Genomic DNA, 15849 nt, shown 5'->3' on the forward strand with positions numbered 1-15849 from the left:
GCTTCTGTTTATGTGACAGCCTCAGAAAGACAGAACTCTAGAGATGAGAGAACAGATCACCAGTTGTCAGGGGCTCGGGGTGGTGGGGAGAGAATAATAGGGAATTTTGGGGGGACGAGGAACTCTCTGATTATGGTGGCAGTTCACAAAACTATAACCTGTGTTTAGACTAATAGAACTGTACACCAAAAGAAAAATAAGGAGTTTTACTATATACATCAAATAAACAAAGGAATCAAGACATTATCAACAAATTAATTTTAAAAAGAAAGTAATAGTGAAAAGAAATTTAGGCAGAATTATTGTACTTTTTATTTTAATATCAGAAATCACAGTTAATGCTAATAATCTCAACCACCATAAATTCTGTTCCACGATGGAGTGTTAGTTAGGTTTACCGGGGCCACTCCTCCCTGCAGGGAGTCAGTCCACCTCTGAGACTGTGAATGTGTATTTCTACACAATCGTTTTATATCAGACCTGTCTAATCCACTTTGGATTGATGGTATTGACACAAGACACGATGATGTATTCATGATGTTTGAAAATGATGTATTATGTCAATTCTTTTAAGGTAAGAGAACTGAATAATTAATGGCACAGAAAATAAAGAAAAATTCAGGAGAACAGTTTTGTTTAGATACCTTTCATGATGAACACGCAGAGTTTGTACTTACAGACTGCTTAACTATATCAGTCCAGTCTGGAGCAACTGCAAATTCAGGATTTTCTTCCAGCCACCTGGGTAGATCCTTCATTGGAGGTGCCATGGCTCCACCCATCTGGAGAGAGGTTATTAGGAAAATGCTTTAAAAACACGTTAAGTTCTGCCCTCTCCCCTTTTCCATCCATATATATATACATATACATACATACATACACACATACATACACATATCATATACACAGATCCTAGAAAAAATGTGATTTTTTTTCTTTTTAGTAAAAGATGTCAGGATAAAACACTTCTTTCTGGGATAAGAACTCAGAGAGGCCCAACTTCCCTTTCCAACGTTTACCTTCTTTCCATTTCGTTTATTGACGACAGGCACCCTTTCTTCTCCTGTCAAAGTGTTTATATCCAATTTGTTAGGGTTTCGACATCTATGTCGTTTTTGTTTCGGTTTCTGAAATGAGGAAAACAGCACATCTGCATTCTTCTGCAAAAAAATAAAATATATATATATGTATTTAGTAAAATTGCATGTAGTACTTATTCTTTCCTGTATAAATGACAAACAGTGAAGTCATTTTCAATTACTATGGAAATTTCAACAATTTTAACTACTAAAAACCATACTTTTCTTTCAAAGGAAAAAGTCCTATTTCCCCCCCTGTACATTAAGGAACTAAACAAACATGTAAACTCAAGAGTCTGCTTTTCCTTTTGTCTGTCAATAACTCCACTTAAAGTCTTTTCTTCAAATACTTAACCAAGTCATGGTAATTTTAAAGGAAACTTTTCTCTAGTACCTTCGCTAATTGCTACTCATTGACTTGAATGAATACAGAGGTGATATCGCATCTATGACAGAAGAGAACCGACCAAGGGACCAAAGGACCTTTGTAGGAGGGGCATGCTAAGTGTCAGGAACTCAACTCAGGCTGAACATAATAAAATGTAAAATCCTACATGTAAGTTTTCAAAAATCAATCACATAAGTATGGAAGGAAGTAAAAGAGTTGCAATGCTAGCTAGTAAACAGTTTACGGACAAATGATCCAGAGATATTGTCTAATGTTTAATTTAAGGCATACGTGTCAGTTACTTGCTTAAAAAATAAGCTAAAAAAGTCCTAGGCTGTATTAGCTGACCAAATCTCTGCAAGTAACAGCTTCATAGTACGCTGCGCTGGTCAGACCTGGGCTGGAGACCAATTAAAGTGCATTCATGAGTGTTATCCCAATAATGAGACCACCTGGAAACTACGCCAGGCAAAGAATATGAATACTGGAGAAACCGTATCTGTGTGGTGAGAGATGGAAAAAGTAAGAAAATGCTTAATAGGAGTCTTCAAATACCTATGAGGCTGCCCTTCCAGTAGGACAGACCTAAAGCTAGCTTCTCGAATGTAGACTATACAATGACCAAAACTGGGAAACGTTCTAGACGAGGAGACATTCAAGCAGACGCAGAGGGACCAGGGATTTCTATGTTGTATGGGAGACGACATGGACTGTCCTTGCAGGACGACTCCTCTCTCACTAAGCTCGCCGTACTTACTGGTACATAACTTGGCATATCAACAGTGTAAGCAGGGTGCAGCTTCAGCCATTCGACTAAGTCCTTATTTTTAGGAGCGTCGTCCCCCACCAGCCTCGTCCCATCTTCGAGATTTATAACAGGGATCCGTGTGTCGGGGTCCAGCTGTCCAGGAGAAGGAATGTTTCTTGTTGGTGGGGTCTCTATATCTTCTTCAAAAGCTTTGGTCACCTCAGCATCCTCCTGAAGAAAGTTGACAATGGTCTGAATTCTCACATGGAGAGAGAGATTCTGGTAACGTCCTAAGAAAATGCTACTCTAGCATAATAGATCTTTGGTCAAAAAGGGAAAAAAGCTATTTGAAATAATGTCAGTTTTGGAACAGCTATCCAATTAGAAGATGAAACTTTAATATTCTTCACACTGTAGAATTAGTAATTATGTAGAGAATTCACAGTGATCCACACTCCACGTCTGAAAGCTTAAGCAAGCCACTAGGAATACAACACGGGCAGTGCAGGCTGAGCCTGACGTGCACACGAGGTAGCCTCTCAATCTCTCTTGGGGATCCATAGATAAACATCATTAAAATTGTTTAAATAAAGAACTATGCCGAAGGCCAGTTTATACGCAGCTTTTTGGCACTCTGTGAACAGTACAATTTTGTTGGTAGTCCAACATTTTGTGTTAGGTATAGATGGTAACACTAAAAAGATTGAAGTTTAGATTTTACCATCATCCAGCCACTGTTCCTCAAACTGTTTTTTCAACTTCCAGACATTTTTATGTCAGCCCATTTCTCCATTCCCACTGGCCAGCTGAACATGGTTCAGGCTGGCATCACTCCCTGCCCATATCACTGCAATATTCCTAATGGTCTCCCATTCTACGCTTCTCACTGCTATAATGGAGTCAGTTTTCCAGAATGTATTCCTTCCACTTCAAAACATTATGTCACATCACTCTTTTAAACTATTGTGATGACTGAATCCCTACCACCTTCATTATAAAATCCAAGTTCTTCAGCATCGCAATTAAAACCCTCCCTGATTTGCATCCCACTTTGTCTCCAAGCTCATCTCTGCTGAACCTGCCTCCTCACAAATTCCCCAGCCAATAAGCTGTTCACCAAACATGACAGGCTCTCTCTGGCCTCAGGGCCTTTTCACATGCTCTGCCTGCCCCCTCTTTTCAAATGACCAACTCTTATACAATCTTTAAAACCTAACTGAAATACAACCCGCTCAAGGGAAAGTTGCTCATCTGTTTCTCACCATGGCCCCTTCCCCCATTCCCATTCTTCCTTTGGGACTCACAACTAGGATACATTATTATCTTACATACTGAATTCTCTCGCACAAGCACCTGTCAGGCCTTTATTTTTCGCCTCCCAGTGCCTGGCACGGGACAGGGCCAACTCTCACAAGGCAGCTGCGTGCATGGTGGCTACACCCTTACTTTTCATGGTAGCACCAAATGACCTCCAGGTCAAGTGCTGACATAATACAAGATTTTAGAATCTGTCTTGCTCTGTACAAGTAACATTGCCATCCTTTACACCTCTTCACCACTCAGTTTATTTACAGATCAATCAGTGTTTTCCCTGTGTTTCATGTGCATGCTATAACCCTCCACAACACCAAATGAGGAATCCCCAAATTCCAACATTTGACAGACAAAAAAAGATATATACATATGTGTGTGTATATATATATATATATTATATAATATATATATAATATATATATATACACACACACACATAATATATATATATATATATATATTCTCTAACGTCTATTAGGAGTTTTGAGCTGGGTTGCTAAATGTGACTTTAGAAAAAGAAAAATATCAGTAAGTTCTTAGGGCTGGCTTAAAATATGTGAAATGAATAGTCAGTCTTTAGTTTAATAAAGGTGTATAAATACAATAGGAAAATAGCAGCAATGACTATTAATTCCTGAGGTTTGGTCCATAAACAAGTATGTGCCGTGATTAAAATATTAAACTCAATAGTAAATGAAAAGAGGTGTGAACTGCAGAAACTCAACTTGAGGTTTACAAAGAGGATTTTCGGTGAACAAAATCCATCCAAGTGTTAACAGAGTGGTTTCAAGCAGGAAGGCTAATCACTAGACATGCAACGGTGGGGAGCACACACCTGGAAATGGCGTTTGAACCCAAGGAACAAGCCAGTCACAGCTGATCCATTACAAAGTGTTGCATTTTCACAGGCTTCTAAAAGCAATCATGCACTCAACAAAACGACCATTATTGTGACTAGTGCGTTAAATAATGAATTTTAAAAATTAACTGTAATCACCTGGATGCTTCTGTTTTAATCAGACCCCACCAGGGGTAAATTTCAGTGAATGCTATTTTGTCATTTCTAGACTTGAACCCAACCAACCACCTCTTCCCCTACTCTTTTAAGTGATTAAGATTTCTCTAGGTTCAAGAAATAGAAAATGGGCATTATCTGTCCAGGGATGGAATGAGTAAAAATACATAAAACAAACAACCGTCTACCCCCTGGTTTAAATTTCAGCGTTTCGCACACTGCCCCACGCCCAGCGCAAGAGCCCACCGTGTCACAGGAGTGCTGGATCCTCACGCAGACAGGGAGCGCCAGAGCCACCGTGATGATTCGGGTTACGAATCAACAGGCGTTAAGATATCTAGTGCTAATTAGCCCTTTAAAAGGGGGCCGCATGTGATCGGGTTCTTGGCGATAAAACCCTCGTCATTAGTTAGGTGGCAGGCACATTTCTAGGTGGTGTGGTGGGCGCAGATTAGGGAAGAGAATTTTTATTACACTGCACTTGTGTCCTCTGAATTGAAAAAAAAAAATGTCAAAATCCCTGGGCACACACATTTCATTCAAACCTAAGCTAGCCCAGATCAGATGAGATTTTTAAAATATCTAGTTATGGAGGTAGGAGAATTTGTAGTCACTAACTCTGTATATGAATATAAATCTTAAGTTCTGAAAGTAAACATTTATACTAATCTAATAAACACCAGACTCAAAACATATCAGTAATTTTTAACAGCAGAAGCTTTTTTCACCTCAAGAATTCAGAAATAAGAATTACAGGCTCAGAAGCACATGTTTCTGTTTCGGGCTAGTCTTCCGAGAGTAATCAATATATCGGAATCTTGGGAAGACCAAAGCCTCCAGCTACATTTGGTTCAGGCTGAGTGATCTGTATCAATGCTCAACATAATCTGCCAGCTCAGAACCAGGAGTCCGTTTAGCGTAATTGTTTTTTTAGCGGCGGAAGCCAGCTTGAATGCCACGTCACTGAAAGGAACAGAGAGCGGCAGCATCCACAACACAGCGACCCGGGTTGCCAACATGGGCACACACCATGGAGATGAGCTCCTGAACTTACTGCGCTCAAAGACGTCCGTTTGTGGCTCATGAAAAGCAGGTCAAGGCCCTCCACGTTTTTCCTCCTTCCCCGCCTCCTCTTCACGGGAGGCTCTCCATCCACTAGGGAGCCATTAAGTGGATGCCTCGTGGGTGTGCGTGACAGGCCTGCCTGGAGCAGTTCCATTTGAGTCTTAAAGGCATCAGACACTGGTGTCGAGACAGTAGGCAAGATAAACTTTGAAGTAAGAGATGAAAAATTTGAGGTAGAGCTTGTTGCCTCTCTCGAGGCCTTTGATAAATCTACAACTTTTTCCTGTCCATTTTCCGAGACCACCTGAGACTCCCTAAGCTGGGCGACCATCTCCATGAGGTTTCTCCGCTTGGCAGCTCTTTCAGCCTCGATTTCAATTTTCCTCCTCCTCCTCCTCCGCTGGCGAGGGACGGAGAGGTTAAGGGCATCTTCCTATCGAAAAAGTCCAACAAAACAATGAGCCCAAATGGTATGTGCCATACGGGCTGGCTTTCAGAAAGAAAGAACCAGAAGCTTAAGAAATGAAACATTCATGACTTTTGAACAGAGCCAAGGATAAACAGCAGCCGTATTTCTCAGAAGGACCAGTGAAACACAAGTGTCCAAGCTGCGTAAAGATTTAGAGAGCTGAACTTGACACCGTAAAACAAACGCTCTTGCCTACCTTTGACAGCTGAGGAGAAGTGGTGAGGTCCTCACTCCCACTGATGCTCGCTTGGCCAACCATGGAGAGCTCGGCAAAGCTCCGCTTGTGCAGGGGACTGTCCATGGTGGGGGGCGTGTAACCAGGGATGAGGCCCTGGAAATCGAACATCTGGCGCCTATTTACTGGCCATTTGCCTTTCAGCACCGCTTCACAGATGTTGTCTAATCGGTTTATCATTACTCGATCCTGGAGGGAGAAGAAAAGTCACATGAAATTGTAACAAAGACTTGGGTAAAAATTACTAGGTAAGTATTTCCACTAAGATATGAAAGAGCATAAAAGGTTTAAAAGTCAATCGGTGGGCTAAAAGTAAAGAAAACCAATGAGCAAGTAAATAAACAAAATCCACCCAAACTGCCTTGCTATGGTGGGAGGTCCTAAGGTGACCCCAATGCAGGAAACAGAATATTCTTCACTTGTGAACACCGAATCACATCAATTAGGAAACATTACATTACCACTATCTCTAAAATGCCCCCATGTTTTAAAAGTAGCTGTTAGTCAAGCTAAAGAATTGTTGGTGACTGTCGGCAGGTAACCAGGGAGCCCTGCATTTAGCTTCTCAGATGCTCTGGTGCTTCGGATCCACAGGCGGGATCACAGTCTGTCCCAGGAAGTGGGGCTTCATTAGCGTCACTATTAATAAAGTTCAGCATTACAAAATGGGCGCCTACCTAGGAACACCTAATGAATGGCAATTTGCATTCCCTACCTATTATCACTTCAAATTTCACTGAAGCGTGTACATTAAAAATGTCTAATTACAGCTCTTAGACCCAGTTTCCATAGATTAAAAGTGCCTGCTACTTACTGTAGACCTTCTGACTGACCTGGGGAACTCCCTTCTATTCTCAATAGGGAATTAGCCTAACAGGGGAAGTGAGAGGGTGCAGAGAGAAAAAGATGTCTTTGATAGTACATTCTTCGGTTAAAAATTTCACATTGTTTCTTACGCAACTACCACTATGGAAGGCCAGCCTGGGGATGACTCGACTAAAGCTGTTTTTGTGTTGTTTTAAACCAGATAGTCCTGCTATGGTGACTAGGATGATTATTTCCACACCCAGAAAAACAGACGTGAGTTACACAGGGACTTATTATAAAATTACGCTAGTTAGCCAAAAAAGTAATTTCCACTTCGCTTTTGGTTACAGTTAACTTCCTTTGGAATTATCACATAACGTATTGAACCAAATGGGTTAACCGCCCACCCTCTCCCAAGTGAAGAAGGTTTCCAAATATATGGAAGTTGTCTTAAATCTGAAAGTTCTACTTTAGATTAAAAATGAAATCAAAACACACAGTTTTAAAAGTCCACACATTTTCCCCGGTGCATTGTTGGTGGGGTTGTAAATGGTGTAACTGCTGTAGAAAACAGTATGGAGATACCACAAAAAATTAAAACTAGAACTACCATATGACCTGCAATCCCAGTTCTGGGTATATGTCCGAAAGAATTGAGAGCAGGATCTCATAGAGATATTAGTACACTCATGTTCTTAGTAGCACAATAATAAGCCAAGAGGTATAAAGAACACAAATGTCCCACTGACGGATGAATGGATAAAGAAAATGTGGTATATACGTGCAATGGAGTATTATTCAGCCCTAAAGAGGAAGGAAACAGTTACATGCTATCACCTGGGTAAACTTTGAGAACATTATACCAGGTGAAATAAGCCAGTCACAAAGGACAAGTATTGTATGATTCCACTTACATGATGGATTTCAAGTGGTCAAATTCACAGAAACAAAAGGTAGACTAGTCATTGTCAGGACTACGGGGAGGGTAAAAAAGGAGATGTTTAATGGGTGTAAAGTTTCAGTCATGCAAGATCAAGTTCTGGAGATTGGTTTTACAAGATGAATATACTGAAGACTAATCTATACACTTAAAATTGGTTAAGATCATAAATTTCATGTTATGTGTCTTTCACCCCAATAAAAAAATTTTTTTTTAAGTCCACATGTTGTATTTTGTCAAAGGGTGAGCCTGTGAAACAATAATCCACAGACTATAGCGGATACCATGATTACTAACCTAAAAAAAAACAAAAAAAACAAAACCTCACCTTGCCTATCCTATTACAAAAGTATTCTACAGATTTCTTTTCTTTGGGCTTTTCCAGATTATCCTTTAAAACATGAGAAAAATCAACAGTTTTCACACACTGTATCAAAGTTTATCTTAAAATTATTTGAAAAATCAAGCTAATATGATTCCCTCCACCACACTCTTTTGGTCAACAAAACCAAACAACATAAAACCCACCAACCTTAGGCCAAAACGAGAAGGCAAAGGTTCTTTCATGAAGAAGCTGAGCTACCGAAGGGTCTCCATCCTCCATGTAGAATCCATCTCGGGTTTCATCCCTAGCAGTGCTCATAGAAGCATTGCTTTCTTCATCAAAATTCTTCCCTCTGGAGACAGCTCCTGCTGAGAAAGGAGTTAATATGCGTTACTCACAACCAGAATATCACTGAAAAAGAAGTTTAGAAAGGGCAGGATGGAAAATCTGAGTATCAATCCACTCTGTTTTATTCAGTAGCTATAACACGGCTAAAACGGTATTAGGCATTTTACACATCTTGTCGTTTAAAGCCTGTAACAGCCCTTTCATGTACACGGTTATTTCCATTTTATAGATGAAGAAGCAGAGGCTTAGTGAGGATATCTCACTAGTCATCTGACCACGGGCAAGTAAATCTCAGAGGAGGCTGAATGACAGCCAAGTCTCTCACTCAAGAGCCGACATCCCTCCACACAGGAAAAAGGGCTAACGTATCAGCTAAGTTCAAAGTTCCAGCTCCAGCAGAACAGTACAATATGCCTTATTTTTATTTGTGCCAGGTACAGCAGCCTGTGACTTAGAAAGAAAACTGGTTATTTTCAGATTCTACTTCTTTATTTGTGAATTAAAACTAAATAAATGAAACTTTGTATTTAAAAATAATTATCAATATCTACTCAGTGAATGATTCTTCTCCCTCACATTTAATTGTCCAAATTAAAATCACTCGGAATTTTAAATATTGATACTATAAAGTTAACCCCTATCCTTAAGCCAGAAGTGCTGTGTCCATAAAACTCTTCTGAGACTCTAACTTGCTTGAAATATCATGTTTCCATGCCATATCACAGCAGAACATACATCTAAGCATAACCTGAAATTATCCCTTCACAGAAGAAAATGGACACTAATTACTCTTAAAAAACAAAAAAGAGGCCTTGTCATGTGACATGAAAACTTGGCATGTTTCAACTGCTGCTGTGGAATGAGGAGAGAGGCCCGAGTGGCCAGGCATTACCTTCAGGTTGGGAAGATTCTTCTGACTTATCATCATCCTCCAGCTTTTCTTCTTCATCCTCTTCCGAACCTTTTTCTGAAATAGACTTGGGCCCTGTATCGGCACTGACCTCCATACCTTTCAGTTCATTTTTTACGGAGCTGGCCTCGGCCTCACTCTCCTGCTTACTGCTCTTTTCCCCAGAGTCGGTTTCTTCTTCCTCTTCTTTCACCTCTGGTTTCTCTTGGGCAGCTGGGTTTTCAGACTCCTCCACTTTCCCTTCAGTTTGCCCCATCACCTTTTCATCCTGAACGTGGCTGGATGAGATGACTGCAGGAGTCTGGCCAAATCCAACGGCCAGTGGGTTCAAAGATGATATATTACCTGCCCCTCTGTTCTGGGCAAAGTTTTTGTGTGCATCCAAGAAGGACAGCTCGGGGTCGTTGAGGATGTGGTAGTCCGTCCGACTGACCCCATGTTTAGCAGCACCCACCAGCAAGTCTCGGTCATGCCTTCCACATTCCCACCACTCTGGCAAGTCCAAGCTTGGCTGGCAGAGCTTCAGCCTCTCTCCCAGCTGAGGGTGATGCAGAACCTGCTCACGGATTTTCCGGAGCAGTTCGATGCGGTAGAGAGTTCTAGAGGCACGCTCTTCTGTGATTGGCTCGATCATGGAGAGGTCGGGTGGTTCTGAAAACAAGAAAACAATCACACTTGTTTGGGAAAATCCAAAGCAGGCTTTACATTGTTCATTCTCTTATTTTTCACTTCATTGGTCTGTTACTATAGAACTTTTGTTACTAAATGGACCTACCATCATCTGGTTTAGTGGGCATTCGACACACTCGCCTACACATGGCCACAAAACAACTGAAGTATTTCTCCAAACTCTCATCAGACTTTTTGTCCAGTCTGGCAAAGGCTCGGAATTGGTTCCAATCAAACTGCTGTTTCATGGGGTCAAAAATCACCCCGAAAGTGGATACTACACGGTAGAAATCTGCCTCTTCTCTTCTCGTCCACCTATTAGAAAGAAGACATTAGCTTGACCTGTACTTGAGTAAAAAGGCTTCAAGTTTATTTCTTTTTTTCTTTTTTTTAAGATTTTATTGGGGAAGGGGAACAGGACTTTATTGGGGAACAGTGTGTACTTCCAGGACTTTTCCAAGTCAAGTTGTCCTTTCAATTTTAGTTGTGGAGGGCGCAGCTCAGCTCCAGGTCCAGTTGCCATTGCTAGTTGCAGGGGGCACAGCCCACCATCCCTTGCGGGAGTCGAACCGGCAACCTTGTGGTTGAGAGGACGCGCTCCAACCAGCTGAGCCATCTGGGAGCTCAGCAGCAGCTCAGCTCAAGGTGCCGTGTTCATTTTCAGTTGCAGGGAGCAGAGCCCACCATCCCTTGTGGGAGTCGAGGAGTCGAACCAGCAACCTTGTGGTTGAGAGCCCACGCTCCAACCAACCGAGCCATCTGGCCACCCGGGAGCTGAGGGGCAGCTCATTGACTTCATTCTAGTTGCGAAGGGCGCAGCTCGCTGGCCCATGTGGGAATCGAACCGGCAGTCCCGTTGCCCAGAGCTCGCGTTCTAACCAACTGAGCCACTCATCTGTCCCCCAAGTTTATTATTTCTTTTCCTCTGTGCCCTAAACTTAATGCCTGCTACTTATTTTGGGGCTAGGCAGACACATTGTTTGGTGGTCATTATCTTGGATGTGGTTCCTGCCTCTCGCAGGCTTAAAAGAGCTGAGAGGACAGGAACAGGCCAGGAATTGAGTAAAACCCTGAAACAAACTCACTTTTGCCGCTTCTCAGATATTATAGCTTCCCTTTCCGCCTCTAGCGCTCTCACTTCCTCCCGAGGCCGCCGTCGCCGCCGGTCAGTCTTCATTAGAGCCTCTTGCCTCATTTGTTGCCTTTTATAGCTGCGCTGATAGGCAGTAATGAGCCGGCGCAGACGGGTGGTCAGGGTTGAGGTGTTAGGCCAGTAAAGTTGGCCTAACTCAGCATTACTCTCACTGTGCTTGCCTGGGGAAGGGGAAAAGACATTTTTGAAATGTGTAGCTGCAAACCTGCAATATACAGGCTTTTCCATCAAAACAAGATGACTCATGAACATGCGCGTGACAGCGTGGGAAGGCGCATCACAATGCTCTCGTGTTGATAACGTAAATAAGGAATAATATTAGTATGGAACTTATAAACTGTTCCTTTCTTAACTCCTTAGGGGGGAAATAAGCTCCTCTATCCATCTAATAAAAAGAAGTCTATTTTACACCATGCACCATATTAGAAGAGTCCTCTCCTGTATTGTAATAATCTTGGGCATAAAACAAAACAAAAAATCACATAATTGTTAGCTAATGATATTACATTAGGCAAAAGGTCAGTATTCTCTATAAACTGGCAATATTTCAGATACTTGGCAAATGCCCAACTCCCAAGAGATATATTTCTAAAGATGCTTAAAAGTTTTCACTAACTGGTATAAAACAAATACATAAATTATCTTAACACAAAAAAGTTATTTTATCAAAGGATTCAATGTAATGAAAAACCAACAATAAACAACAACTAAAATCATTCACGAGGGATGACTCTGTGTAGTGAAATAACACTTTGAGATCCACCGTCACGGAGTCCCAGAGGCCCCTGACACATGATGATGCCTGCACAGCACACACGGGCTCTGCTCCACGAGCTCCTGCGGGGCCGTACCTGTGGCACGTATTTCCATGGATTCTTCCTTATCTTCTGGGGGAGAGTTTGCAAATTCCTTGGAAGCAAAGCAAGAAACAGAATTATTTTAATTGTGGGTGTCATTTTGCTTTATCTTTGAAAGAAAAGGCCATTATCTACAAAGTTTACCAAGTCTTATATAAGCATATAATATTTTACTGGTGCTGTAAAAAGTCAATATACTCTCGTTCTTACATCTATTTCATCCTTGAATGGTGTTCTGGTTGGCTTATATTCTGGGTCTTCATCTTCTCTATCAAATTCTCCCCTATATAAAAACATTTTAAAATGTTTAAATCATACTGATAAGCAAGAGAGGGGGACCTGGGGAAGAGTAACAATCTGGGTTCGACATCAAAAGCCACGCTGTCAGTATTTAACAGCGCAGGGAAGGGAGATGGGGGAGGATTGGGGGCGTGGGGGAGGTAGGCTGGGGGGGAGGGCTGTCATTTAAAAAAGACAAACAAGTTTCAGGTTATCTAGATAACATTTCATGTTTATATAATCATTATGATAGAGAAAGACTATACTTGTACATGTCAGGAAGTTCAAATCAGCCGCAGTACAGCACATACTGCAGTATAAGAACTGAGCCCTGCCAATACATGCGATAGTGACTTAAAGTTTATTAAAATTTTAAAACGTCCTTCTTACCCATCACCACCATCTGCTAGCACGTCTGTCCCTCTCTGCTCGGCAGCTATGGCCTTGGCATCGGGCATACCGACTCGTTCCAGGAAGCACAGTGCGGGGTCAGCTCGCATGGAGTTGTACTTCTCGTAACCTGTGCCAGGCCCAGCGGCCACAGAGGACAACACAGAAACAATGAAAGGCCCGTCACTGACAAAATCACAGCATTGCCACAACACACAAACTTCGTTTCTCAATCAAGAGGATAATCTGTGTTGTGTTTTAAAAGAACCCCGATATGGCAGAACCTTCTACGGAACGCTCAGCTCCAGGGCAGATTTTGGGGGACAGTTCACATTTCAGGATGTGATCAAAACGATCACAAATACTGAGAAAAAAATAGGTTCAGAATAACTGCAAGGTGCCCGGGAAGATTTCTGACCCTGTTTTCCCCAAGACCTCATTTGGCCCGACATTTCAAAGGCTCCGTGAGGCTCCTGCCTGACCTCGGCAGCGCTGCCCCAACTCCCCCACCCTCCCAGCGTCAGTCCTGCAGGAAGCTGCACCGCTGGCTGAAAAATCCCTGTCTCTGTAAGGCCAGCGCACCTGTCTGATTAGGTTTAGGAGGCTGCATGTCAGTACGATGACACTGTTCCCTCCATGGTTTTCAAACTGCAATTTGCTTTTTGACTGCCCAAGTTGACTAGATGGAAAATGGCAGATCCCAACAGTGCACTGCGGGAAAATGATTTTTAGGCTGAGCTCACAAAACGCGGCTGCAGTACATAGGCAGAACAGCACAATTCAATTAGGATGTGTACTACAACACACCGCTCCTAACTGCTGTAGAGCCGCAAGCCAAACTGTAATCATGAAAGGTTTTATAAGCCATCATTCTCCCCTTTAGTCAGGCTGGGCTGCTGAGAGTACCTCTGCGACCTCCAGAGAATTCGGATTATAATCAGGAATCGCTCACTGTATATATCATGCCAGTTCTGCATCCCTAGCCTTTCAAAGTTAACAAGGCTGCATCCCACTCAGGGGAGCCGAGAGTTCTCAGTACTGACATTTGTGAAATATTGCTTGGAACAAAGCCCAGGAGGCACTTGTACAGATTAATAGCAGAGGTTAAGCCCACCGTCCACTCTGACACGGGCTGGCAGAGCCAGCAAGGGGAGCCGTGCTGGAAGAAAAGTTTAGGGAGAGCTACAGGACAATTTGGCTATTATTAAAACAAATATGGTTTTGGTTTTATTTACAGCCAAGAAAGAAATGTTTTCTTCTCAAATACTCAACAAACATTCAAAAACAGCATCTGATATTTACAGTTCATATTAGATTTTTAGTGCAGGAAAATGGTAGACGCCAAGAGTCCTTTGGAACTAGCCTCATTAATATTATGACTTTGGAAACGAGTATGCAAAGGGCTCTAAACAAAGACAAAGCCACACGGTCAGACGTAGTCCAACAGAAACGTCACTTACCGTGTTTGAACACTCCAATTAGGAGGGACTTATCTGCTTCCTTATCCCACCAATCTGCAGGGACCTCCGCGTGGAAAGGCTCCGGTATCCACACATCAGCTTCACTACAAAGGCAACCGTTTGCGTAATAGTTTTTAAAGTGCCAGCATTAAAGAAGAATTCCAAGTAGTGAACACGGTAACGCACTCACACACCCCTTCCCACAGCGAGCACCTGAGCATCATGGAGACGGCTGAGCAAAGGTTACAAGAGAGGGCAGAGGGCAGTCGCTTTCCACCAGGACCAGAAATGAGCTTTAGCACCCGGTGGCCCATTTTAAAGATCATCTCAGAACACCAGCAATTTAGTTCACACCTCTTTATACATACATATGTACACACACACACACACACACACACACACACACACACACAGGCTTTTCCCGATTCTCATCATATTCCAAGATCACAGGACAAACATGGCATTTAATGCAAAAAAAAAGGAGATGTGCTACTAAGTTTATAAAGGTTTTGAAATACAATCCGTGCTATTGTGCAACGAGCTGGATTGTCACAGGGCGGCAGGGAAGCCCCGTGCGCGTGCACTAACCTTGAGTCAGCACCCTCTAAGATCTTATCCGCCTGGTCCCCTATAACTTCTTGTCTTAGGTAGTACAGCATGCGGACACGCAGCAGGACCCTGGAGAGGAAGACAGAGGGGGGAAAAGTTCTTAACTTCAGGACTGTTTGCCAACAGTGGCTTTTGGCAGCTGCTGCTGTTCATCCATCATCCTGCCAAGGCTGATTAGCCATGCTGTATGGTAGGCTTGAAGCGTGACAGATGGTGGCACATAATCACCTCTGTGTGGTGCTTTCTGCTGGCTTCCAACAGGCCTGCCTGGCAACCGCTCACACTGCACAGAGAGGGACCAAGCTCAGCCCAGCCCGGGCGCACTTCAGTTAGTCCTACCTAGTGCAGCTTGTGAAGTTCAGACACGTACCCTACCACTGCCTCTGAAGTATTGAAGCAAGTTTGTAAACAACTGAGCAGATGGCTTTCAGTCACTGTTCTGCTTCATTATCTCATAAAATTTCCTCAGCTGCTGCCTTAATACCATTTTTGGAAGCACATCAGAAGTTGTAGGAATAAACGCGATATAAAATCTGGTTTTACTACCTTACAATAAACCCTCAATATGGAATGTCAGGTTTTTCAGATTATACAACTTTGCTTCCAAGAAAGGACGATGGCAGTGCGGGTGGGGTATGGGTGGGTCCCCACCCTTCTCCCTTAAGGAATATTAAACCTTTTTTATTCCTTTAGTTTATATTACCTGGAAGCCTCAGTTGTAGCTTCAAGACTAATAACAAAACATTACAAAGGAGATTAAAATATGTCCAAGTCATTGAAGTTCTTAGT

At 42.4% G+C, this 15849-nt stretch overlaps 1 protein-coding gene across 5 annotated transcripts in view; it reads right to left on the reverse strand.

Moving 5' to 3' along the window:
- Positions 1-15849, reverse strand: part of CHD7 (chromodomain helicase DNA binding protein 7) — a 212373-nt gene that overhangs the window by 6311 nt on the left and 190213 nt on the right. For 4 of the 5 annotated variants that reach the window (XM_074318933.2, XM_019752430.3, XM_074318931.2 and 1 more), the window contains exons 24-37: positions 15040-15129; positions 14452-14555; positions 12992-13121; positions 12533-12605; positions 12317-12374; positions 11398-11626; positions 10419-10627; positions 9626-10294; positions 8593-8753; positions 6275-6502; positions 5599-6042; positions 2225-2446; positions 1020-1160; positions 678-782 (exon numbers count right to left, since the gene is read on the reverse strand). In XM_074318933.2, the coding sequence (XP_074175034.1) occupies positions 678-782; positions 1020-1160; positions 2225-2446; positions 5599-6042; positions 6275-6502; positions 8593-8753; positions 9626-10294; positions 10419-10627; positions 11398-11626; positions 12317-12374; positions 12533-12605; positions 12992-13121; positions 14452-14555; positions 15040-15129 (2863 nt within the window). The remainder of the gene's footprint in view (positions 1-677; positions 783-1019; positions 1161-2224; positions 2447-5598; positions 6043-6274; positions 6503-8592; positions 8754-9625; positions 10295-10418; positions 10628-11397; positions 11627-12316; positions 12375-12532; positions 12606-12991; positions 13122-14451; positions 14556-15039; positions 15130-15849) is intronic. The other variant, XM_019752431.3, reaches the window with a different exon arrangement.

This window comes from Rhinolophus sinicus, chromosome 7 (genome assembly GCF_057876585.1).
Source record: "Rhinolophus sinicus isolate RSI-liver-muscle chromosome 7, RSI-T2T, whole genome shotgun sequence".
NCBI lineage: Eukaryota > Metazoa > Chordata > Mammalia > Chiroptera > Rhinolophidae > Rhinolophus > Rhinolophus sinicus.